Source organism: Sus scrofa, chromosome X, assembly GCF_054392235.1.
Source record: "Sus scrofa isolate SSC_HxYL_T2T_F1_AM1 chromosome X, Sscrofa_HxYL_maternal_Yorkshire_Landrace_v2.0, whole genome shotgun sequence".
Taxonomy (NCBI): Eukaryota; Metazoa; Chordata; class Mammalia; order Artiodactyla; family Suidae; genus Sus; species Sus scrofa.
The window spans coordinates 117053088-117077887 of NC_139401.1; the positions used below are offsets into that span (position 1 = coordinate 117053088).

At 38.8% G+C, this 24800-nt stretch overlaps 1 protein-coding gene across 13 annotated transcripts in view; it reads left to right on the forward strand.

Moving 5' to 3' along the window:
• Positions 1 to 800: 800 nt before the first annotated feature.
• Positions 801 to 24800, forward strand: part of SLC25A14 (solute carrier family 25 member 14) — a 30075-nt gene continuing 6075 nt past the window's right edge. For 2 of the 13 annotated variants that reach the window (XM_005673907.4, XM_085008799.1), the window contains exons 1-9: positions 1110 to 1172; positions 1303 to 1549; positions 6731 to 6824; positions 8363 to 8510; positions 11437 to 11531; positions 12805 to 12890; positions 17573 to 17668; positions 22562 to 22686; positions 23494 to 23629. In XM_005673907.4, the coding sequence (XP_005673964.1) occupies positions 1475 to 1549; positions 6731 to 6824; positions 8363 to 8510; positions 11437 to 11531; positions 12805 to 12890; positions 17573 to 17668; positions 22562 to 22686; positions 23494 to 23629 (855 nt within the window). In that variant the 5' untranslated portion in view covers positions 1110 to 1172; positions 1303 to 1474. Of the gene's footprint in view, positions 858 to 1018; positions 1173 to 1302; positions 1550 to 4829; positions 4871 to 6730; positions 6825 to 8362; positions 8511 to 11436; positions 11532 to 12804; positions 12891 to 17572; positions 17669 to 22561; positions 22687 to 23493; positions 23630 to 24800 lie in introns of those variants that run through there. The other 11 variants (XM_085008800.1, XM_085008801.1, XR_014835857.1 and 8 more) reach the window with 9 other exon arrangements.

A 24800-nucleotide genomic window follows, 5' to 3' on the forward strand; every position in this document is an offset into this window, starting at 1 on the left:
GTCTTAAGGCCTCAGTTTTCTTATCTATCAAAAGCGGTAAATAATAGTGCCAGTCTCCCAGAGTAGTTGTGTGAACATGAAACGCTTGGCATTGCCCTTGGTAAGCATTCCATAATGTCAGCTCCCTGAGGAAATTTTTAAGTGGGGGGTAAAACCAAGATGTGAACTAAAATGATAAAGATCCTTTTGGAACAAAGGTATTTTGAACATTTAGTCATTTAATAAATAATCATTTAGGGCCATATTCCTTACGTTGGCTTACTTAGAGTATCTTGCACTCACCCATGATTACAGAACCATCACGTGAGGGGCTAAGAAGTATCCCATTGACTAACTGACCAACGTAATGACCTAGAATGCTTTGCTGTTATTCCTTCTGACTCCTGGGGGGCTAGAGCCGAAGCCAGTGTCCAGGCCCTGTCATCGTTTGCTGGCTGATTGTGAGGTGCTGATTAACTCGACTGCTCCGTTAGTATTTCTACTCCTTATTTTCTTTATCTTGAACTTTTTATGGTTTCCTTTTCTGTTTCTAACTTACTCTTCCTCAACTGTGTGCTTTGAGCGCCCGGCGCCCAATAGGTGCTGAGATATTTGCGTCCTTGATCTTTAACCTCTCCCTTCCCCTTCTCCGCCAGCTCGGGAGCATCTCTAAATAGCGCTCCCCGTCTTTCCCTCTTTTTCCCACTTTTGTTTTAAGCCCGTTGCCCCGCCCCCTCACTTTCCCTCCTTTTTGGTGCAGGCGCCCCGCCCCTTCACTCCGCTGGCCCCACCCCTCGTAGCCCGCCCCTCCTTTCCCGAGTCCAAGTACACCCTAGGTGGGTGGTGACGCCGTGACGAGGCGATATCGCTGCGCCCAGGTTAGCTGTGGAAGCTGCCAAGGTGTCACGCCTTAGCTGCCTCTCCCTGCACCTCCTTACAGTCAGGTTGTCCCCTCTGGGCCTTGGCACCTGCAGCCGGCCCGACTGCCCTGTTGAGACCCCTGCGATTTCCTCGGTTTATTTCGCGCCATCTTTTTCAGGCTTGGAGGGGGCGGGGTTGGAATGGCTGCGCCACCGTTGCCGAGGCGACGACTTGGTTACTTCCGTTGGTCTCAATGCTTCCGGGTTGGCGTTGCGGTGGCGTTTCCGACTTTGGGAGCCTCGGCTTCCCAGTCGTCCGATGAGCAGGAGCAGGTGAGGGGGAGCTCCTGGACTTCCAGGCTGGGGGGCGGGGCTGGGCCGCGCCAGGCCGCGCGGGGCCGGGCTGGCCAGGTTCCCGGCCTGGGAGGGGCTTAACGGTCCTTTGATCTCTCTCTCCCCTCAGCCGAGTCCCTTCCCTGTCTTTCACTCTTCTGGCATCGGTGGTTTTACTTCTTCGATTGAACCCTGCTTCCTCGACCCCCCTGGGAGGCCGCCTCCTTCAGGCGCCTCCCTTCTCTCTACGAATTCGCTCTGACAGCTGAGGAACTGGCAAGATCCTGCTACCCAGAGGGTGAATGGGTATCTTTCCCGGAATAATCCTAATTTTTCTAAGGGTGAAGTTTGCAACGGCGGCCGTGATTGTAAGCGGAGTAAGCAAACACCTCCATTGTATTAATGTGAGGGATGCTGTTGAAAGATGCTCCCCTTCAGTTTCTAGTCCCTGCCACTCCTTGAGGTCAAGGCGTTGAAGGCATCTATTAAAATGCAGTTCAACTAACTAATTGGGATGACAGCCATTATTAACATCAATTAGTTTCTCAGACAAGGTAACAGCAGGGACATTTGTAGTTTCCTGTCAGTGTTTCCTTGGTTTTTTTTTTTTTTTTTTTTTGAGGCTAGGGATGCTTCTAGTCATCACGAACTCTTCCCTTGCCTCCATTCCCTCCATTATCAAGATCCTTTGTGTCTCCATATTAGAAATTTATCTCTAACCTCACTACCAACAGTCATCTTGTCTGCTTTAATTCACACCATCCTAAGATAAGTTTCACCGCCTCTCCCATTTGTAATCCACTGCTTGCTGCAGCCTTAGTAGGCTAACTAAAATGTGGTAGATTTCCTCAAGGCACTGCCATATTCAAGAATTTACAGTAGCCCTCCCACTCTGCCACACACACTTTGGTTTCAAGCCTTTTAACGTAACCTGTTCCTAATCATACTTCTTATCTCATATTGCTTTAGTCAGAAGATACAGTGATTCCCTGTTGCAGTTAGGTTGCACTCCTCCTTCTCAGGACAAACCATGCTGACGCTTGCCTCCACATGCTGGGCTTTCCCCCACATTTGTATCTGTTCATCCTGTTCTCCTCCAACCCTTTCCCTTACCTGCACCAGTCCAGGTTCTGCCTGCCCTGAGTCAAAGCCCACTTTAAGTTCTCTCACCTCCATAAGCTTTTTCAAGTTATTCAAGCCTGTGTGGATTTTCTCCTTTTCCATGCTTCTGCTCGTATAGTTTGTGCTATATAGTCTAGCACTTATTTTTTTTTTCTCCAATGAACTACTTTGATTTCTTCCACCAGGTTATAAACTCTCGAAAGGCAAGTACTGTATTTCATACAACTTTTATCCCCACACCCATCTCCTTGATTATCTAACAAAGATAAATATTGTCATGGTGTTACAACATATGTTATATGTTGTTGTTTTTATTTTAACATGATGTTTATACCCATAGCACATCGGGGCATTTAGTATGCCTTCAGTAAACATTTGCTTGACTCTCCAATATTATCTCTGGACTCTGAGGATCTCTAATGCCTACCCTTTCTTAAGGGAGAAAGCAAGAAAGGCACCTGGATTTTTCTAATCAGATCTTCGGAGTAGTGTAACAGGGTTATGTAACTTGCATTCTAGGACATTCTTCTCACTCTTTAGGCTATCAGATTTTCCGTAGACTTGAGAATACATGTCTGCATTTTGAAGACAATTTTCACTGGCTTCTTTACACAATAAAAATACCTGTTACCATATTTCTCTTTTAACTCAGATATGACTTCTTTTACTCATATCTGGGGATAGCCCCCACAAGTCAAAATCATTTTTAGAGTCTGTGGGCTATTTTACACAGGTAATTCTTTGCAATAGAAACCAGGGAAGAGAATTAGTAGGGAGAGAATCTCCGCGGAGCCACAAAGTGTCACATACAGAAGTGTGTAGCATCGGCCAGGTCCAGCAAATTAACTTCCCTGATTTCCCCTGTAACCTTTTATTTACAGGCTGTATGCATACATAAAGGACATCACCCTGGAACCGAGTCTTTGATGGGCATGCACCCAACTCTGTGCAGGCTATTGTAGGGGTTATAAGAAATACTGGGAGACATGGTCTCTACCTTTAGGGATCTGACCTAGTTGAGAGAGAAAATAACCTCAACCAGAAGATAAACCTCATCCTAGTCATTATTTCTCTGCCTGAGATTTAAGATATAGAAGGGACAGATGAAGGCTCAAAAGGCCATCACACAGCAGGAGAACGGGTATGACATAACATGCATGCATGTATACGGCCTTATGTAAAAGACTTGGAGATTTTAGCTGACATTTTAATGATTCAGCAGTGTGATGTGGCCCCCACAAAAGCGACTGCAATTTTCAGCTTTGTAGTAATTGAAGTATAATACAGAAAATGACAAAAATGGTCATAGATATTTAACCTAAAAAAAGATGTAAAGGAGTTCCCATTGTGGCTCATTGGGTTAAGAACCTGATGCAGTCTCCACGAGGATGTGGGTTTGATCCCTGGCCTTGCTCAGTGGGTTAAGGATCCAGCATTGTCGCAAGCTGTGACGTAGGTTGCAGATGTGGCTCGGATTCCGTGTTGCTGGGGCTGTGGCATAGGCCGGCAGCTATAGCTCTGATTCAGCCCCTAGCCTGGAACTTCCATATGCCGCAGGTGTGTCTGTGAAAAGAAAAAAAAAAAAAAGAGAGAGAGAGAGAGAAAAAGATAACATGTAGGGTAGCATGATAGCTGTCTTTAAATATATGAAAGACTCCCCTAGGGTGAAAGAATACATTGTTCATGTTACTTTTGAAATATGGATGCAAACTAGAGGAAGGCAGACTTTTGGCTTAGTGTGAGGATAGGATGTCTAAAATCAAACTTAATCAAAGGCGATACAGGACTTCTTCATAACAAGATTCTTTCCTAACATTGGAGGGAAAGGGATTTTACTATCAGATGGAGGTGGGGATGTGTCAGTGGGCCCAGAGTTTAGATTTCATGGACCATTAAAATTTAAATCAAACTGTTGGGAGGGGGCGCAAATTAGGTTAGTAACACTTTTGCCAAATAACAACACTAAACAAAATCGACTACCAACTACTATTACCACTTCATACAATACAGGTGGTTTTAAAAAATGTTCTATGGGTAGTAAGAACACGACCTTCTAATAGTCCTTTAAATGAATACATTTAGCTAAAAAAATGCCCCGAGTGCCCTTTTTTCATTTCAAGTCAGAATTGTGAAGATTTCATTAAAGAACCACTGGGCTAACTGACCTGAGATTGTGACTGGTCATTCTGCTCCTTGCTATGGCTTTGTCCCCTGCCTTTAATTGGTTTATTATTGCTCCCAGAACCCTGAGCACATCTTCTTTACTAAAAGGCTGGGTAGCAGGTAGTCAAGTTAGGTTTCTTCTATAATGAAAAGAGTTGAAAGAAACTAAAGAGAAAGTATTGGGGAGAAGCTTAGCAGCCATTTGAAATGGTTGACTGTTTTGTGCAATCTCTAAATTGGTGCATGAAAAGGGCACCACCTCAAATTTGGAAAAGGGATATGCCATGGTCCTTGCCTTTCCCTGCCTACCCTCTCATCATGTGTGTTGTGTTTTTTTTTTATATATAATGATTTTTATTTTTTCCATTATAGCTGGTTTACAGTGTCCTGTCAATTTTCTACTGTACAGCAAGGTGTGTGTCATGTTTTACTATCGGTTGTAATCTTTCAAATGTGGGCAAAGGAAGTTTCCATAATTATTTTTGTGGCCTCAAACTAAAACATTTGTCTGCATGTTAGCTATCCTCTTTGGAAAGTTATTCTTCTGTGCTTAGTTACAGAGAATTCCCTATGTGGGAACAAAGCAAAACCTTGTCTCCCCTAAAAAGAGACTTTGATTAAATGGTGCAAACCTCAGATTGGGCAACAGGGGAGGTGGGCAGTAAGTATTGTCTGCTAAAATGTAAATTTGAGTACTTAACTTTTCAAAATGTAATACTGACAATAGCTAATCGTTGTTGAACTAGGTGCCAGGTACTTTTCTAATTATTATTTAATTTTTACAACAACCTTATGATATAGTATTTATTATTATCCCCATTTTGCAGTTCAGAAAAACCCAGACATGCAGTGGTTAACTAACTTGCCCAAGGTCACAGAACTAAGTAGTGGTGTCAGGATTTAAACCTAGGTAGTCTGACTTTAGAGTCTTCATTCCTGACCATAAACCACTTGAAGTTGCTTTTGAAATTCAATAGTTTGCATTCCATAAAGATCTGAAAAAGAATATTTAAGAGAAATTTAAGAATCCATCCTCAGAAAAGAGATTGTTTCCAGCTAGAGCAGGATGTAGTAGGCAATGCCTAGAGCAATAGTTCTTAAAACATGGAAGGATCAGCATTATTTACAAATTTGCAAATTCTCAGGCCAGACCCAGGCCACCAATCAGAAACTCTGAGGGTAAGGCCCAGCAATCTATGTTTTAATCTGCCTTCTAGGTGATTCTGATGAGCTTCATTTATTTAGTTTTTTTGGCCATGCCCAGGCCATGCAGAAATTCCCTGGCCAGGAAGTGAACCTGTGCCATAGCAGTGACCTGAGCCCCAGCAGTGATGATGCTGGACCCTTAAGCCACTGAGTGACCAGGGCACTCCTGTTTCTGGTGCATTTTAAAGTTTGAAAACCACTGATCTAGAGGGCAGAGGTGTGGAAAAAATAAAACTCAAGAGAGGACTAGCTGGGTGTGGCAGGGAAAAAAGGGCTGAAAAGCTTGAAGATGACAGGTCTCGTGGGGGCGGGATCGGGAGAGAAGTAAGGAAGTTAGGGCATAGCATACATTGTTAAAGAACCCAAACATTAAAGAAAAACACTTTGTATGTATGTGCTTTAAAAGGCCAGGGAAAAGGAGATTCACTAGAGGGGATGTCTGTTAAATGTCAGAGAGAGGAGAGGCCATCGTCCATATTGCTGTCATTCCTCTGGGAACCAGAAGGAAGGTGGAAAGTGCTTACCTTAGCCTGGGGAGAGGTTGCGTGTAGCTGGAAAGTAGCTAGATGAAATAAAACCCTAAAGTTTAGTGGGGAGATGAGAGGGCTAAGACTATGAGAGGATGGTCGTGTCAGTCTGTGCTTTGTGCCTGACTCAAGTTAGCTGAATACCATGAACTGCTTTTATGAGATGCCTCAGCCTATACAATTTAAACTCCAAGTTCTTTCACTTGTCATTGTCTAGTTGAATGTCTAAGTTGGGTGTGCTAGATGGAATGACACCTCTCCTTCGGGTGGGGCTGGGGATAACATTAAAAAAACTAGAGAACGTGAAGGGCACAGGTTGATATTTGTGTGAATGGCACACATACCCCTCCAGAACAGTGCAGAACACAGGCATGATCATCCGTCACAAAAACCAAATCCTTCATTTTGTGTCATTCCACTTACTAGGGATTTTCCTCTCATCTGTTTTATTTGAAAGTTTTGTTGATATAAATTATGTGCTCATACACCAACAAATGCTCCTCACTCTTGTGCCTTGTTCTGATTTCTGTTTATTTTTAGCACCAGAAAAGTGCCATTGTAAGCCATGAGATGTCTGGTCTGAACTGGAAACCCTTTGTATATGGCGGCCTTGCCTCTATTGTTGCCGAGTTTGGTAAGAATATGAAAACTGACAAATCTGCTCTTTAGGGTTATAGACATGGTAGCATTATTTTTGGTAAAAACTAGAAAAATTGTGAAAAGAAGCTTGCTCTGTTTGTTTTAAAAACGACTATCTCAAAACTATCAAGTAATACTTTCTGGGAAAGGACTACTAATGGTATGGCAAATGAAGTTAAGAAAAGTCAAATTTAGGAAGCTTTTTGATAGTTTAATGATTCGTTAATTTGCTAGGCTTAAGAAATATACAAGGAAATATAGAGGGAGTTAAGATAGGGATTTCTGCTGTATTCCTATACTAATGCTAAGTTGTTTTATATACTTAGCTGTTTATAAATTTCTTTGTAAGTATTTAAACATCTTTTTCAAACCTCTTTCCCATTTTAGAAGAAAATTAACCAAACTGGATTCTTCTCTATTTGATTTTAATTTTGCAATACTTTTAGATTGTGTTTTTTCATCCTCCAAATTTTCTCTTTCCTAAACTATTCATATGTGACTCCAGTCCACTAATCTTTGTTGACTTTCTTGGCATGTATTCTGGTGTTGTGATATCAATGTCATCGTTGACCAGAGCTGCATAATCACCTTATTAGTTTTAGACTTTGAAATAGTCCTTGAAATATATTTTGTCAATATAATGGCCACTTCTGTGTGTTGATATAATAAGAGAAAGAAGTTTGGTTAAAGAAATTTTCCACCTAAGCACTGTCCTGGTGTTAGTCCTGAATTACCTGAGGAACCAGATGCATAGACCAAATAGGACTTTGCCATTATCTTTCATTATCTCGGAAACTGTTTCTTTCTTTTTTTTGGAGGGGTCTTTTTAGGGCTGCACTTGTGGCACATGGAGGTTCCCAGGCTTGGGGTTGAATTGGAGCTGTAGCCACCGGCCTATGCCATAGCCACAGCAACGCCAGATCCGAGCTGCATCTGTGACCTACACCACAGCTCACGGCAACACCGGATCCTTAACCCACTGAGTGAGGCCAGGGATTGAACCCAAGTCCTCATGGATACTAGTCAGGTTCGTTAACCACTGAGTCATGACGGGAACTCTCGGAAACTGTTTCTTATAGACAGATAAAAGAAAAAAACCCATGAAACTTTGTACATAAGAGTATGTCGAGCAGCAATCCCATTCCTTCCTATCTTCATTGTAAAAATTTGGGGAGATTTTATGAGGGAGAGGTGGGGAGACTTGAGATGGGAGGAGGGCATAAGGAAGAGAATGATAAATGCCAGATTGTAGACCATAGATGAAATTAAAACATTTAAATTATTTTGCATTTATAGTATGTTAGGACTATCTTAAGGCACTTTACTATATCACAGTTTCACTTATACTGTGGGTCAAATCCTGCTGCCTAGATACAGAACATTCCATTTGATCACACACAACTTTTGTGTAAATCCAGGTGTTACAAAAAGGATGTTATCTCATGTGTAAGAAATTATCATCAGCTTAAATTCAGACAAAATTGAACTGTGATTATTTTGGAAAAACTTATAAATGAGTGTGTTCCTTCATAGGAACATTCCCTGTGGACCTGACCAAAACACGGCTTCAGGTTCAAGGCCAAAGCATTGATGTCCGCTTCAAAGAGATAAAATACCGAGGAATGTTTCATGCCTTGTTCCGAATCTATAAAGAAGAAGGTGTATTGGCTCTATATTCAGGGTGAGACTGGACTCTTTCCTTTTATCATGAATGGAAACACTTTTTGAGAAGCTGTGTATTTCAGCTGTCTGATAGTCTGTGCCCTTTATATTCACCATTTGAACTTGTCATTCAATATCGATGTGCCAGTTTACTTGCTTGTAAATCTTGAGCTTTGGATTTTGTGTTCATTTGGCTGGAAGTGATACATTTTAAAGTGGTCGTAAATCTTGAGCTTTGGATTTTGTGTCCATTTGGCTGGAAGTGATACATTTTAAATGGATATCTCATTGCAGCACTGGCTTTCTCCTGTTTTCCCCAGAGTCATCCATAACCACTGTGAATAGTAGCACCAACTAACAGTATATATTTCTGTGATATTCTTCTTGAGTTGCCAAATACTTTTTAAAAAATGTCCCCTTTAAAGAAGTACTGTTCTGGGAGCTCCCTGGTGGCCTAGCGGGTTGAGGACATGGCATTGTCACTGCTGTGGCTCAGGTTGTTGCTGTGGCATGGGTTCGATCCCAGTCCCAGGAACTTCGTGGGCATGGCCAAAAACAAAGCAAAACAAGAACTATTCCAGCAGTGTAAACAGAAAATGCAGAATGAGAGAGAGGGAGAGCCATCTTTTTTTTTTTTTTTTGAGTCAACTTTTGTTTTGATTATTCATAAATTGGTGGTTTATTGTCCACTGTGTTTTTTTTTTGCTTTCTTTCTTTCTTTCTTTTTTTTTTTTTTTTTTTTTTTGGTCTTTTTAGGGCTGCACCCGCGGCATATAGAACTTCCCAGGCTAGGGGTCAAATCGGAGCTCCAGCTGCTGGCCTACAACACAGCCACAGCAACGGGGGCTCCAAGCCGCATTTGTGACCTATACCACAGCTCACGGAAATGCCAGATCCTTAACCTACTGAGCCAGGCCTGGGATTTAACCCCCATCCTCATGGATACTAGTTGGATTCGTTACCACTGAGCCACGACGGGAACTCCCAGTGCATTGTTTTTCTGCTGCCAGTTTACTAGTCCACTCCTATGTCTAGGGTACCAGTTTATTGCTCAGAGAATGGGTATCAGTTTTATTAACCTATGTTAGACTTAATTTCAAAGGTAATTTACTTGAAAAAAATCAAGAATTACTTTCTGAAGCAAATGAATCATGGATCATCTGTTTCACCGTGTTCTTTCGTCGGCATGGATAATCACGAGATTATTTTTTTTTTCAGATAGCAAGCAATAAAGTCAGAAATATGCATGTTTTGTCATCATTTAAAAATCTTAACTGTCTGAGCTGCTGCTGTCTTTCTATTTATAACTGTTATAGTTCTGCAGTTTGGAAGAATCTCAAAGGAGGTATGAGTGAGAACTTTCCAGTTTATGAGCAGAACTTAAATAGGGTGAAATCTTGGCTCTGAAATCTTATCTCCTTCTTGACAGGATTAAAGATGTATCTGCAACTGTTAGGAAGTAAGATTGATTTTTTTAAAAAATCTATGAAGTGGGTAATGGTATATACTTCTTTTTCTACATTACTGGATTTGTTAATATTTTTTAAGGATTTTTGCATCTAAGTTCATGGGAAATATTGGCTTGTGGTTAGTTTTCCTTTTCTGTTTTTGTTATCAGGGTAATACTAGCTTCATAAAATGAGTTAGGAAGGGTCCCCTCTTCTGCCCTCTGGAAGGGATTGTATAAGATTGGTGTTAGTTTATTAAACGTTTGATAGACTCCCCTAATGAAATTGTCTGGGCCTGGAGATTTCCTTTTTGAGAACTTCTAAATTATAAATTAAAATTTTTTAGTGCTTTTGAGACTATTCAGATTATCTATTTCATTTGATTGAATTTTGGTAGTTTTGTAGTTTTAAAGGAACTAGTCCATTTCTTCTGAGTTTTTGAACTTAGGAGCATGGGGTTGTTTATAGTATTTCTTTATTATTCTTTTAATGACTACAGAGTTGTAGTGCTATTTCCTGTTTCATTCCTTATATTAGTGACTTATTTATTCTCTGTTTTTACTACTGTGAGCTTTGCTAGATGTTTATTAATTTTATTGACTTTTTCAAAATAACTGACTTTTTGTTTCATTGATTTTTCTCTATTTTTCCTGTTTTCATTTTTATTAATTTATGGTCTTTATTTACTTCCTTCTGCTTGCTTTGGGTTCATTTTGCTCTTTTTTTTCTAGTTTCTTGAGGTAGGAACTTAGATTATTGATTTTGAGACTTTTCCTCTTTTCTAATGTAAGCATTTTGTGCTATAAATTTCTCTCAGCACTGCTTTGGCTGCATCCCATGTATTTTAATAAGTTGAATTTTCATTCATTTCTATGTATTTAAAAACATTTTGAGACTTCCTGTCACCCATGGATTGTTCAGAAGTATTATTTAATTTCCAGTGTTTGTAGATTTTCCTTGTTGATTTCTAGTTTAATTCCATCATGGTCAGAGAACATACTCTATATGATTTCAATTATTTTAACTTTTTATTTTTAAAATTTTATTTATTTATTTATTTTTTAGGGCTGCACATGCAGCATATGGAGGTTCCCAGGCTAGGGGTAGAATCCGAGCTATAGCTGCAGGCCTACACCACAGCCACAGCAACTCGGGATCCGAACTGCGTCTGCAACCCACACCACAGCTTATGGCAACACCGGATCCTCAACCCACCAAGCAAGGCTGGGGATTAAACCTCTGTCCTCATAGATGCTAGTCAGATTCATTCCACTGAGCTACCATGGGAACTCCTTATTTTAACTTTTTTGAGGTTTGTTTTATGACCCAAATACGTTCTCTTGGTGAATGTTCCATGGGTGCTTAAAAAAACCCCATATTTTGCTGTTTTTGTTGAATGAGGTAGGTAATGGAATGAGTAGGGTGTCTAGATATGTATAATCTGTAAGTGCATGTTAAGTATAATTGACTTTCTTTTTCTTTCCTTTTTTTGAGCAGAATCGCTCCTGCTTTACTAAGACAGGCATCATATGGCACCATTAAAATCGGCATTTACCAGAGCTTGAAGAGATTATTTGTAGAACGTTTAGAAGGTCAGCATAGATTCCTCATTCTCTTTTGGGGCAATACGCAGAGGGATTGTTGAAATCACACTTAGCAAGAGAAGTGTCTATCACAGGGTGCCTGAGAATGGGTAGCAGTCATTGCAATGACAAAGCAAGCTTGTGCGGATTTGGGATTAATCCTTGCATAGGTGATAGGTAGGTCAGAGGGACCTGCTCTTCAAGTTTGTCCCTTTTCCTTTCAAACCAACCAACAAAAGGGCTTCTGGTCATCACAGAGGGAACATGGAACGAACTTGTTGAGAAGATTAATGCTGCCCTCATCTACAAGAGATTTCAACTATAAGGAATCTTCTAGCTTCCGGTTTTGATAAACATTTATTAGGAGATATATATAGTATGTGTATATATAATGACCACCTTAATCCACAATCAGTATTACCATATGTCTCTCTATTTGCTGCTGTAGCTTTTCCAGCCAGATACTGTACTAAAATGGTCATTTTACTACAGGCCTGAGGCTGTTGCATAGTTGGGGACAGCTGGAGAGCCTTTTGGTTAGTAGTGTCCTTTGAATTGCTCTATTGTCCTAAATCAACTTTTTCTGGAGCCTCTTCCTTGAGGCAGAAGGGTTCTAGTCCTAAAATAATTTCCTTTCATAGATTCTTCACTTGGGTTTATCTAGTTTCTATTTGTAGGCTCTTCATGGTGAGGAGGTGTGATGAAGTTTGAATTTTAGAACAATATGCTCTTTGGTTTCTTTGTTCTTTTTTTCCAGCTGAGAGTATTTAGTTCCAAATGACAGTTTTTTTCACACTCCAGAAATCTTCTGCAAATAAATAAAGGATAGTAGACATCAAGGCCAATTAAAATTAATATTTAGATAATGTTTTTCTGTTAACATAAGGTTTTATCTTTTAGCATTTGGTTCCTGAGGCTTTAGAGTTGATTATTCTGTAGAAAACGAATAAAAAACCCATTGTCTTTAGATGTTTGAAATGATTGAGGGGGAACTAGCACATTCTGAATTTATGTGGGGTATCAGTATTTATATAGGATATGTTCCAATGTCTTTTAGAAATATTTTAAAATAATGATCAATTTTACAGATTTTGTAGGTTTCAGGACTGATTTGGAACCTAGAAATATTTGAGTTTCTTTATTTTCACAGGCTTTGTAGTTCATTTCTACAGTCGTTTCTCTGACCATGGTTCCTTTCCTCTGATAGCTCAGTGCTCTGTTTTTAGAAACTGGTACCTCATACAAGCAGACCTCTCTTTCTTTTTTTGTTCCTTTCTTACAGATGAAACTCTTTTAATTAATATGATATGTGGGGTAGTGTCAGGAGTGATATCTTCCACTATAGCCAATCCCACCGATGTGCTAAAGGTAAGAGAAGTCTGGTAGCATTGGATGTATGCAGTGTGAAGCAAAAAGAGCATGAGCTTTGAGTCCCATTTGGGTTCAGATCCCCTCTCTGTCACTTGCCAGCTGTAAAACCTTGGAAAAATCACTTAACTGCTTTAAGCCTCAGTTTCCTCATTTGTAAAATGAAGATAATTCAGTATGTATCACATAGGGTTGTTAGGGATTAAAGATAATATATGTAAACTGTTTATCGTTGTCCTTGGTAGGTAGTGGATGCTCAATAAATAGTAGTTGGTTACAATGGTTTGTACTAATCTATTGGTCTTTAAACTAGAGTATGCAAAGCGGTACAGGTTCTTTCCAATGGCTTCACAACTTTAAGGGAATCAGTTTCCAGATCCCTTACTTTCATTTGTAGCCTTTTCAAAAACTGAGAATGAATGAACTTGCGTTTATAATAGTGCTTTCCCCACTATGCAAAAGAAAGGCATATTCTCCCACCCATTCCAAATCTTAGTATTGTATATTGACCTGTGGTGTAACTTGGAGTATGAAACAAAGTGATAAACTGAAATATAGTTTTTGGAGAAGCATCCTTTAATAACTAATTGAGGTACCTTAAGTCTGTAACGTCTCTTTTTCTGGCTTATCCATATTTTTTATTAAGGATGAGATTTGGCTTTAAATATATATTTTGGCCTATGTTGAGATATTCTGAATTTAGAACGGAGCAGTATAGGTTAGTGGTGTTGCGTTTCTACAATATGATTGGATTTCTTTCATATTTTATCAAAACACATAATGAAACATTTATTGGATAATATCAACCTACATCTCATTTTATCTCATAAAATGGTAAACAGTTCCTACTTATGAACTCATTTAAAGTTATGATAATTAAAAGCACTAAGTATATGCTTCAAATGTGTAAGAGGATCCCAAGTTTTTAAAAATACTTTTTAAAAATTACTGTGAGCATGTGTATAAATTTATTTAATTCAGGGCCATTTGCCCCATCCATTGACTTCTGTGCTCATCTTAAATTAGACCCATATGTTCTCTTTTCTAGCTTTATGGTGATAAAATTGACACATAAAAAATGTATATTTCAAAAAAAAATTACTGTGAGAGGAGTTCCTGTGTGCCTCAGTGGGTTAAGGACCTGGTGTTGTTACTGCAGTGGCTTGGGTTGCTGCTGTGGTGCAGGTTCGATCCCTGGCCTAGGAACTTCTGTATGCTGCGGGCATGGCCCCAAAAAAATACTGAGGGAAAAAAAGTAAGAGAACATATGCTTTATTTATTTGAAACCACATGTGGCTAGGTTAGCGAAAGGGAGATCTATTGCAATTAATAGATTTTTGAGAACTGAGAAAGTGACTTGAAAAATGACACACATGAAAAAACCAGTGGTGGCTGATGAAAAAAAGATATGAAAATGATATTTCTGGATTAAATTGAGAATAATTTAGCTACAGAATTTTTATAGCACTTTAGATTTACAGAACAAGTGTTTTTGAAGAGAATTGACTATATCCTAAAACTTTAAAATATTTGCAGTGTAATTACACTTGTTGGGATGTGCTTTTCAAGAACAATAATATTTAACTTCCTAGAACTTCCTTGATGGGAGCTCCTGTTGTGGCATAGTGGAAACAATCCGACTGGTATCCATGAGGGTGCAGGTTTGATCCCTGGCCTCGCTCAGTGGGTTAAGGATCCTGTGTTGCTGCGGCTGTGGCATAGGGTGGCAGCTGCAGCTCTGTTTCAGCCCCTAACCTGGGAACTTCCATGTGCTGCCGTTGTGGCCCCCCCTAGAAAAGCAAAAAATAAAAAACTTCCTTTGTTATCCATGAGGATCCTAGACTTAATTACCTGACAGAGTCACTTCAATTTCCTGTCCCTCTGACCTGTCTGGTACAATTACAGCCATTGGCCAATGCAACAATCTACCTTTTCCTTTCTTATACTTAGGTCAGGCCAAGTGGGGAGTGGTGCTGGAGGGGTGGGGAGTGGGGATATAGTCACAGTCTTATATAGGATTTATAATAACAGTTGGGCTGTTTAATCCTTCCACGTATCCTTGGATAGATAGCTCTTTCTCTGAACTATGTGCTGCTTCCTTGCCTTTGCGCATGTAGTTCTCTTTTTGCCTGCAATGCCTTTTCTCCCTTTCCTCATGAATTTATCCTTCAAGACTGCTCAGGAACAGGGCCAGGAGTAGGACAAGACAAGTGAGATACTCACCTTGGGTGTAAAATGTAAGGGTGTGTCAAAAACTACTCAATAATCTATAGAAATAACATTTTTATACAATATTTTTCAAAAATTAAAATGAATGTGAAAAGTTCATGATAAACAAAATAGTAATATTTTGTGTAATCCATCTCACTTGCTTAGCCTAATCCCACCCTTTTGGATCCTGTCTGTAGTTACTTTATTTATTTATTTATTTATTATTTATTTTTTTTTTTTGCTTTTTAGGGCCACACCTACGGCATACGGAAGTTCCAGGCCAGCATACATCACAGCCACAGCAACATGGGATCTGAGCCATGTCTGCAACCTACACCACAGCTCATAGCAATGCTGGATCCTTAACCCACTGAGCGAGGCCAGGGATCAAACCCACATCCTCATGGATCCTAGTTGGGTTCATTACCACTGCACCACGACGGAAACTCCCTAGTTACAGTTTCGATACTTAGATTTTTGAACATTAGTTTTTATTTTTTAAAATAATCGCATTAAGATATTATTTAACTGGATCATTAAGTTGTTTTACATCCCTTTACTACATTTTTGTGCCGGAGGAAAGTGCCACACTTGCCTTTCCTTCATCTCCGCGCTGCTCAAGAATCAATCTCCCTAAAGAAGTCTTTTACTACTTATATACAAAACAGAAATAAACCCACAGACATAGAAAACAGATTTATGGTGACTAAAGGGGAAAGGGGTGGGGAGGGATAAATTAGGAGTTTGGGATTAACACAGTCACACTACTATATGTAAAATAGATAGCCAACAAGGATCTACTCTATAGCATAGAGAACTACACTATTTTGTGTTAATTTATAAGGGAAAATAATCTGAAAAAGTGTATATGTAGAAATATATAAATATATATATACTATATGTATGTATATATATATATAACTGAATCACTTTGCTGTATACATGAAACTAAAGTCAATAAAAAATGCTAAAAATAAAACAATAAATGAAGGATAAATGAAAGAGAGGGGAATGGTTGACCTGAGCTTATAATTAATAATTTGCTTCTTTTGGAAATAGAGGTTTGAGCATTTGGTTGTCATATGAAGTTTATTTTCTTATTTACAAAGTAATGTTATTTACTACTATATTAAACTACAAATAAAATTCAATTTAAGGTCTTGTAAGCATTAAATTATATTTTAAAACTTTTTTTTGCTTTTTATTCTTCAGTAAGCAATGCACATTCAATGCAGAAAAAAGTGGAAGACAGGAAAAAAAACACAAGTGAAAAATACTCACTTTCAGCTTTATCACTTAGACTTAAGCTGTTGTCAACACTTCAGTGTGTATGTTATCCACTCTCTTTGTGCATATGGCCATCTTTAGGTTTCCTTTTTTTTTTTTTTTTTTTTTTTTTTTTTTTTTTTTTTTTTTTTTTTTTGTCTTTTTGCCTTTTTTAGGGCTGCTCCTGCGACATATGGAGGTTCCCAGGCTAGGGGTCGAATCGGAGCTGTAGCCGCTGGCCTACGCCAGAGCCACAGCAACGCGGGATCCAAGCTGCATCTGTGACCTACACCACAGCTCACGGCAACACCGGATCCTTAACCCACTGAGCAAGGGCAGGGATCAAACCTGCAACCTCATGGTTCCTAGTTGGATTCATTAACCACTGAGCCATGAGGGGAACTCCAGGCTTACATATTTTTAATAAAAATTGCATACCATATATACTGCTTTGAAACCTGCCTTTTCTATTTAGCAATTAATTGTTGACATTTTTCAATACCCACAAATATTATTCTACAATAAAATTTATGGCTGCATGGTATTCCATGAAATGGATGTATCATAATTTTTGCAACCAATCCTTTGTTATTTTTGGACATGTAGGTCATTTCTAGTTTTTTTACTAAAGTAATCATTTTAAATGGATTCTTTTCTTTTTCTTTTTTTGTCTTTTTGTCTTTTTAGGGCCGCACTTGTGGCATATAGAGGTTCCCAGGCTAGGGGTCTAATCAGAGCTGTGGCCGCTGGCCTACGCCACAGCCACAGCATTGCCAGATCCAAGCCGTGTCTGCAACCTATACCACAGCTCATGGCAAAGCTGGATCCGTAACCTATTGAGCGAGGCCAGGGATCGAACCTGCAACCTCATGGTTCCTAGTCGGATTTGTTGCTGTTGCGCCATGATGGGAACTCCTAAATGGATTATTTTCTACTCTCAGTAATAACTTGTTCTTTCTTTTCCCCAAATTTTCTCCCAACTCCAGAAATGATGGGCTTAGGATGAGGAATGTGAGGCTGATGAAAATCATCTTTATGAAATATACTTTGATACAAATTATATTCTTTTTATGTATAGTCATTAATTTTATGGTAATAGCAGCCTGATTTTTTTGATAATTCCCAACTCCTATTTTCTTCATTTTAAACGAGTGAAACATTTCATTTTGGTTCTCCGTTAAAATGTTCACCTCTTCTGATTTTAGATTCGAATGCAGGCTCAAGGAAGCTTGTTCCAAGGCAGCATGATTGGCAGCTTCATTGATATATACCAACAAGAAGGTACCAGGGGTCTGTGGCGGGTGAGTACTCTTTCCTTGGTATTGTTCTTTACACAGTTCCTGGAATTTGCCAAGGATATCATTTATATAAAGCCATAAAATTGTGAATTGTCACCTTATACTATGTAAGATTCTTGGTTACCCCCCAAATAAGGTAAGAAGCTCCCTATCATCTATGAAAGGACCAAAACTAATCAGTTGTCTCTATTTCTGCTTAATGTTTGGGTACTGTATATGTGAGAGAAGTTATTATATTACTTGAAATAGCCATTTTGGTTTGTTCAGTTTCACCGTGAATTTGATTCTTCGATGTATATTTTTTTCTAGTTTCATACTAACATAGCAATGTATGCTTATGGTAGTCTCTGTAGTACTTATGATCAAAAGTTATTACCTAAAACAACTTTTTTTTTTTTACATTATAAAAGGTAGGAGTTCCCTGGTGGCTTTGTGGTTAAGGATCCGTCATCACTGCTGTGGTTTGGGTCACTGCTGTTGCTTGGGTTTAATCCCAGGCCTAGGAAATTTGTATGCCACGAGCGCAGCCAAAAAAAAGGATGTACTATAAAATATTGAGAAAATATATAAAAGAGAAAAATATCCAATAGTCCTACTAGCTAGAGATATCACTTAATATTTTATTATATTATCTTTCAGTCTCCCACCGAGCAAGGCCAAGGATCAAACCTGCATCCTCGTGGATACTAGTCGGGTTTGTTAACCACTGAGCCATGACGGGAACTCCTACTTTGGGTTTTTTTTGTTGTTGTTCTCCTATCTTTTTACTTTATTTTAATCACTTGTTTGTAATATTAAATAAGACTACTAATAGTAGAGAAGAGAATGGGAAATCCATTAATAGACTCTTAAAATAGAGAGCTTTGCTTTTTTTCTTTCTTTATAATTATTATAAAAATTTTCAAACATATAGAAAAGTTGAAAGAACAGAACAATGAACACCTACATACCTGGATTAAGTGACTCAAAGTTTGACCATATTTGCTTATCTATTTATGTGTATATACACACACATACACACACACACACTCTCTCTCTTCTCTTTTTTTTTTTTTTTTTGCTGAATAAACTGTTTGAAAGGAAGTTGCAGACACCATGGTATTCCCCCTAAGTACTTCATTAGGCATCTCCTGAGAATAAGGACCTTCTCCTACAGAATACCAACACGATTGTCACACCTAAGAAAATTAAGTCTCTAATACCTAATATCCAGTCCATATTTAGATTTCCTTTACTGATGAGATCAGGCCAGTTTTCTTTTAAAATGTTGCCTTGTATTTTCCTTCTGTTTCCTGTAAGCTGGAAGTTAGATCTTTTGGCTTGATTAGGTGCATGTTAAACATTTTTGGTAAGAGAACTTCATAAATGACACTGTATTTCATATTGTATCACAGTAAGAGGCACCTAATGTTAGGTCGTCCCCATATTAGCGATGCCAAGTTGGATTACTTAAGACGATGTCTATCGGATCTTACCTTCATAAAAGATAAATTTTTTTCCCCTTCGCAATTAGCAAGATATTCTAACAACATTCATATATCCTATTACTTAATGACCTTTCACCAAATGGTCTTAGCGTCCAATTAATGATCTTTGAGGTTTGGTTTTTGATTAAAAAGCACTTTTAGGTATACCTCCTTGATTAGTTTAATTTAAAACCAGAAAATGGAACTAACTAGAACTTTTTCACAAACTAATGCTAAGGGAAAGACAAAGAACAATAAATAGAATTGAGATTTTGTCAGGGGAACATAGCTACTTTATTTTTAATTAAAACAATCTTTTAATTGTGGTAAAAATATAACATAAAATTTTACATTATTGTACAACTATTCTCCAGATTTCTTTTCATCCTGCAAAACTGAGCTGGGTACCCATTAAACAACAACTCCTCATTGCCTCCTCCCTCCAGCCCCTGGCAACCAACCTTTTATTATCTGTCTCTGAATTTGGTGGTTCTGGATACCTCATATAAGTAGAATCAAACAGTATTTGTCTTCTTATTACTGGTTTATTTCACTTAGCATAATGTCCTCAAGGTTCATTCATGTTGTCGCATGTGTCAGAATTTCCTTTGTAAGGCTAATATCCCATTATATGCATGTGCCACATTTTGTTAATCCCTTCATCCACTAATGGACATTCAGGTTTTCTATATCTTGGCTCTTGTAAATAATGCTGCTGTGAACATGGATGTGCAGATGCCTCTTTAAGATTGATTTCAATTCTTTTATCTATATACCAGAAGTGGAATTGCTAGATTATATGGCAATTCTATGTTTAAATTTTTGAGGAACTGAACGTGGCTACTTTTATGATCCAGGCTATTTGCATCATTCCAGACGTATAAGGTAAAGAAGTAAAGTACATTGTATTACATATTCTTTTGACACAGACATGTATTATTTACATATTAAAATACAGGAATATTTTTTCATTTCCACAAGGAAATATGTTTGCCTTTTTCTTCAAGCACATGGTCCTCCTTGTATATATTTTATTTTCCTGCTTTGATGGTGACATGAGTACTGGAAACATTTCACCTTCTTCCTAACTCCATTGTGAGAAATAACAATACGAGTATAATAAAAAAGAGTAAGTGGCACTTACATCAGGGTTGGAGATGGTAGAGTAGTGAACTAGAGGGCACTTGCCCCATTCATGGCTGCCATGCGCCACATGAGTCCATGTGGCCAAATTTTCTGGACTTTCAAGAGAAGCTGGAAATCTGCATTCCTGTATGAAGTATCCATTCCTGTGGGTTTTTTAAAAAATATATTGACAGCTAATTCAGCCTTTTAAGAAACACTGTGTAGACCACACAATACAAATCTGTGACCTGAATTCAGCCTGAGGGTATCTTACTATTCACCAAATTAGTCTTCTGAGTTCATCTTCTAACAGAGTTGAGCAGGTGGAAGGGTGAGAGAGGAAGGTACTGCTGGGCCCGCCAGCCCAAGGAGCAGGATTCACCATCTCCTGATAATAGCACAGCTGTATCTCTTCCACTGTAAAAACTGAATTTGGGAATTTAGAGATGACTGAACTCTTTAATTATAACGGGTATCCCAGAAAGCAGATGTTCCCATGGTATGTTCTTTTTAATTTTAAATTATACTTAAACACAATTATAAAAGTAAAACATTCTTTATGAATTTTTTTTTACAAAAATTTGGCATGTGGGTGTATACCTTTCCCCCAATGTTAGAATAATACCTTAAGTAATTTTATGTCTTGCCTTCTTTAACGTTATAGGCATTTCATTGTGTCATTAATATTCTTCAAAAACATGACTTTTGGAGTTCCTTAGTGGCTCTGTGGGTTAAGGATCCAGCGTTGTCACTGCTGTGGCTCATGTTGCTGCAGTGGCAAGGGTTTGATCCCTGGCCCCAGAACTTCTGCATGCCACAGGTGTGGCCAAAAAGAAACACAAAATCAAAAACATGACTTTTAATGCTCTAGCAGCCCTATGAGCTGTGATGGGAATATTGTGCTAGTGAATGAAAAGCTAGTAGTCTAGATACGTACCCAAGAGAGTTATAAGCATATCTTTATGCAAAAACTTTTACATTAATGTTCATAGCAGCATTATTCATCATAGCCAAAAAGCATTTTTTGGGGGGCCACACCCACAGCATATGGAGGTTCCCAGGCTAGGGGTCAAATTGGAGCTACAGCTGCCGGCCTACGCCACAGCCACAGCCACATCAGATCCGAGCCACATCTTCGACCTACACCACAGCTCACGGCAATACTGGATCCTTAACCCACTGAGTGAGGCCAGGGATTGAACCCGAAACGTCATGTGGATTAGGTCGCTGATGTGGCTTGGATCTGATGTGGCTGTGGCTGTGGCGTAGGCTGGCAGCTGTAGCTCCAATTCGACCCCTAGCCTGGGAACCTCCGTATGCTGTGGGTGCGCCCCCCCCCGAAAAAAAAATGCTTTTTGGCTATTATGAATAATGCTGTTATGAACATTAATGTAGAAGTTTTTGCATAGAGATATGCTTATAATCCTGCTGGGTATGTATCTAGACGTGAAATCACAGGGTCATATAGTAATTCTATGTTTAAATTTTTGAGGAATTGCCAAAATGTTTATCACAATGGTTGTTACATGCCACCAACAGTGTCTAAGCATATATCTTCTTTGGGGAAATGTCTACTTAGATCTTTTACCCAGTTTTTAATTGGATAGTTTGTCTTTTTACTGTTGTGTTGTAAGAGTTCTTTTATTTACTAGTCTTTTAGATACTAGTCCATATGTGATACATGATATATACTAGTCCAGATATATGATTTGCAAATATTTTCCCCCATTGTGAGTTGTCTCCCCCCCCCCTTTTTTTTGGTCTCTTTAGGACTGCACTCGCGGCATATGGAGATTCCCAGGCTAGGGGTCAAATGGGAGCTGTAGCTGCTGGCTTACACCACAGCCACAGCAATGCCAGATCCAAGCTTCGTCATTGTCCTACACCTTAGCTCACCACAATGCTGGATCTTTAACCCACTGAGCGAGGCCGGGGGTCGAACCTGTGTCCTCATGGTTAGTAGTCAGATTTGTTTCCACTGAGCCATGACACGAACTCCTCTTTTCACTTTCTTGATGGTATCCTTTGAATCACAAAAATGTAAATTGTGATGGAGTTCCATTTACCTATTTTTTCTTTTGTTGCTTGTGATTATTTGGGTGTCATATCAATGATTTTATTTTTGGTACAGTAAGTGAATTGGGAGTTTATAAGTGTTCCAGTATTGATTTGACAGAGTGACCTCTGTACTTCAGACTTGGATTTTTCTCTCATTTTTTTAACTCCTAACCTATTTTGTTCACTTTTAGACTTACATCACTACCAGTGTATTTCCTTGGTGTCTCATGTCACTTATGTTTTATAGGGTGTCGTCCCAACTGCTCAGCGGGCTGCCATCGTTGTGGGAGTAGAGCTACCAGTCTACGATATTACGAAGAAGCACCTAATATTGTCAGGGGTGTTGGGAGACACAATCTTAACTCACTTTGTGTAAGTCTGATAGGTTGTGCTCATTCCATATTTTCAGTTCTGTAAGCACAAAATGTATTTTTCACTGAAGTCCACATATAGAATTGATGATGTGTACATATAGCCTAAATACCTTTTTCTTCCTCATCACCAGAACCTCAAGCCTTCTGATACATACACAGAGATTCCAGATGCAGTGGGGCACTTTAGTACTTGGGGGCAGTGTCTAATACAGTAGCCCGTCAGATGTCTCTAGGATTTGCATTTATTCATGCACAGCCTCTATATCTAATAAGCTCATCTATTATTTGCTTTGGGTAATTTCGGATCAGAAAGCAAATTTTCTCAATGGGAAACAGAAAAAAAGGGTGCAATTTTACAGGGCCTGCAAAAGAAGACCACAGTTTTGGCCTGAAGACTGTTGCTAATCTCATCGTACATTTTCTTCATCTTGCAACCTTTATGATATTTTACTATTCAGATGCACTTGGCATATGATGCTGCCTGTGGTTTGAAACATTTGCATAACCATTTGCATAACCATAATAGTGCATAATATTTCCTGCTTAGGGAACTTGCTAGACTTATAAACTGTCCCCTTAACATAAATGGCTCTCTGAGTTTTGGATTGAAAAGTGAAGGGAACAACTTTTGAATAATGTCTTTTTTGTAAAAATTTCTTTTCTCTTTAGCTTGTAATGAAAGGGCAAGTGCCAGGTTTTATCTGACGAGTCTGACTCCTTGTACATGTGTGTTTGGCCTAATTTCTGTTTAAATGGGCGGAGGTGGAAGTGAGCCAGTCTGTCTTCTTAAAGTTTTCATCTTTAGTTCTAGCTTTACATGTGGCTTGGCTGGGGCTCTGGCTTCCAATCCAGTTGATGTGGTTCGAACTCGCATGATGAACCAGAGGGCAATTGTGGGGCACGTGGACCTCTACAAGGGCACTTTGGATGGTATTTTAAAGGTACGAACACTTTGAACTTGGATTGTATTTTTAGTTTCCTTTGATGTCTCATACCTTCTTACAGTCCTTATTCTCAGTTGCTACATTTCCTTCTGAAGATGCAAGAATCATTATGCCTATTTTTAGTAGCCTTTCAGAGTAATTCCCAGGTACGAAGCTGTCTCCTTGGCAATCTGCTGACGCACGGTGGTTCTTAATATTATTATTCCAATTTGAATGCTTAAGACTGCAGGATACTTTTATCAATAGCACCATGTAGAATTACTGATAGAAAGGACCCAACATATCCCATATTTGCCCATTTCAGAAAAGGCAGAGCTCTTGTAATAGAAAATCTAGCAATTGGTTTCAGTCCAGCATTGTACTGTTGTTCATACTTTGGCTTTGAAAGTTTCTGCTATGTTACATTTGTAGGAAGCTGAATATCATACGTGTATTATGTATTATAATGTATTATATAATCACTGGTGAAAATACTGCTACAAAAACCAAACTTGGAGCTAAAATGTGATGTTGTTTTATGGTTTCTCTGTTGCTATCAGTTTAGTTAAAAACTGTTATCTCTCAGGCACCATTTTAGTAGGTACAGAGAAATTACAGTATATTGCAGTCATACAAACAGATAATCAACACATCTTGGTAAATAATAAACTCAGGGATCTATTGGAGGAAATTTTGGTCCAATTTGGAGGTTTGGGATAGGTTTCCTGTAGATGGAGGCATCTGGAATACTAATAACACACATCTGTTGAATGCTTTACTGTGTATCAGGAACTGTCTTAATGAGATTTACATGTATTCATTCATTGAATCCTCGTGATTACAAGCTACCGAAGCACTGAGAGATTAACTGATCTGCCCAAAGTTTCATTGCTAGTAAGTGAGAGAACTGGGATTTCAACTCAGACCATTGGCTTCAAACCAACATTCTTAACTCTACTCTGTGGTGCCTTCCTCATGTTAGTGAATGAGGATTAGTTAGGTTATAAAGAAAATCAAATGCTGTGCTGAGATGCTTGGAACTTAACTTTTTTACTTGATAAGAAGCTATTGAAAGATTTTAATCAGGTCGGATTTGCCTTTTAAATAGATCACTCTGGCTTTGTGGTGACTGGATCTAAGACAGTGGTTCTCAGTCTGAAATGCATATTGGAATCACCTGGGGAACTTT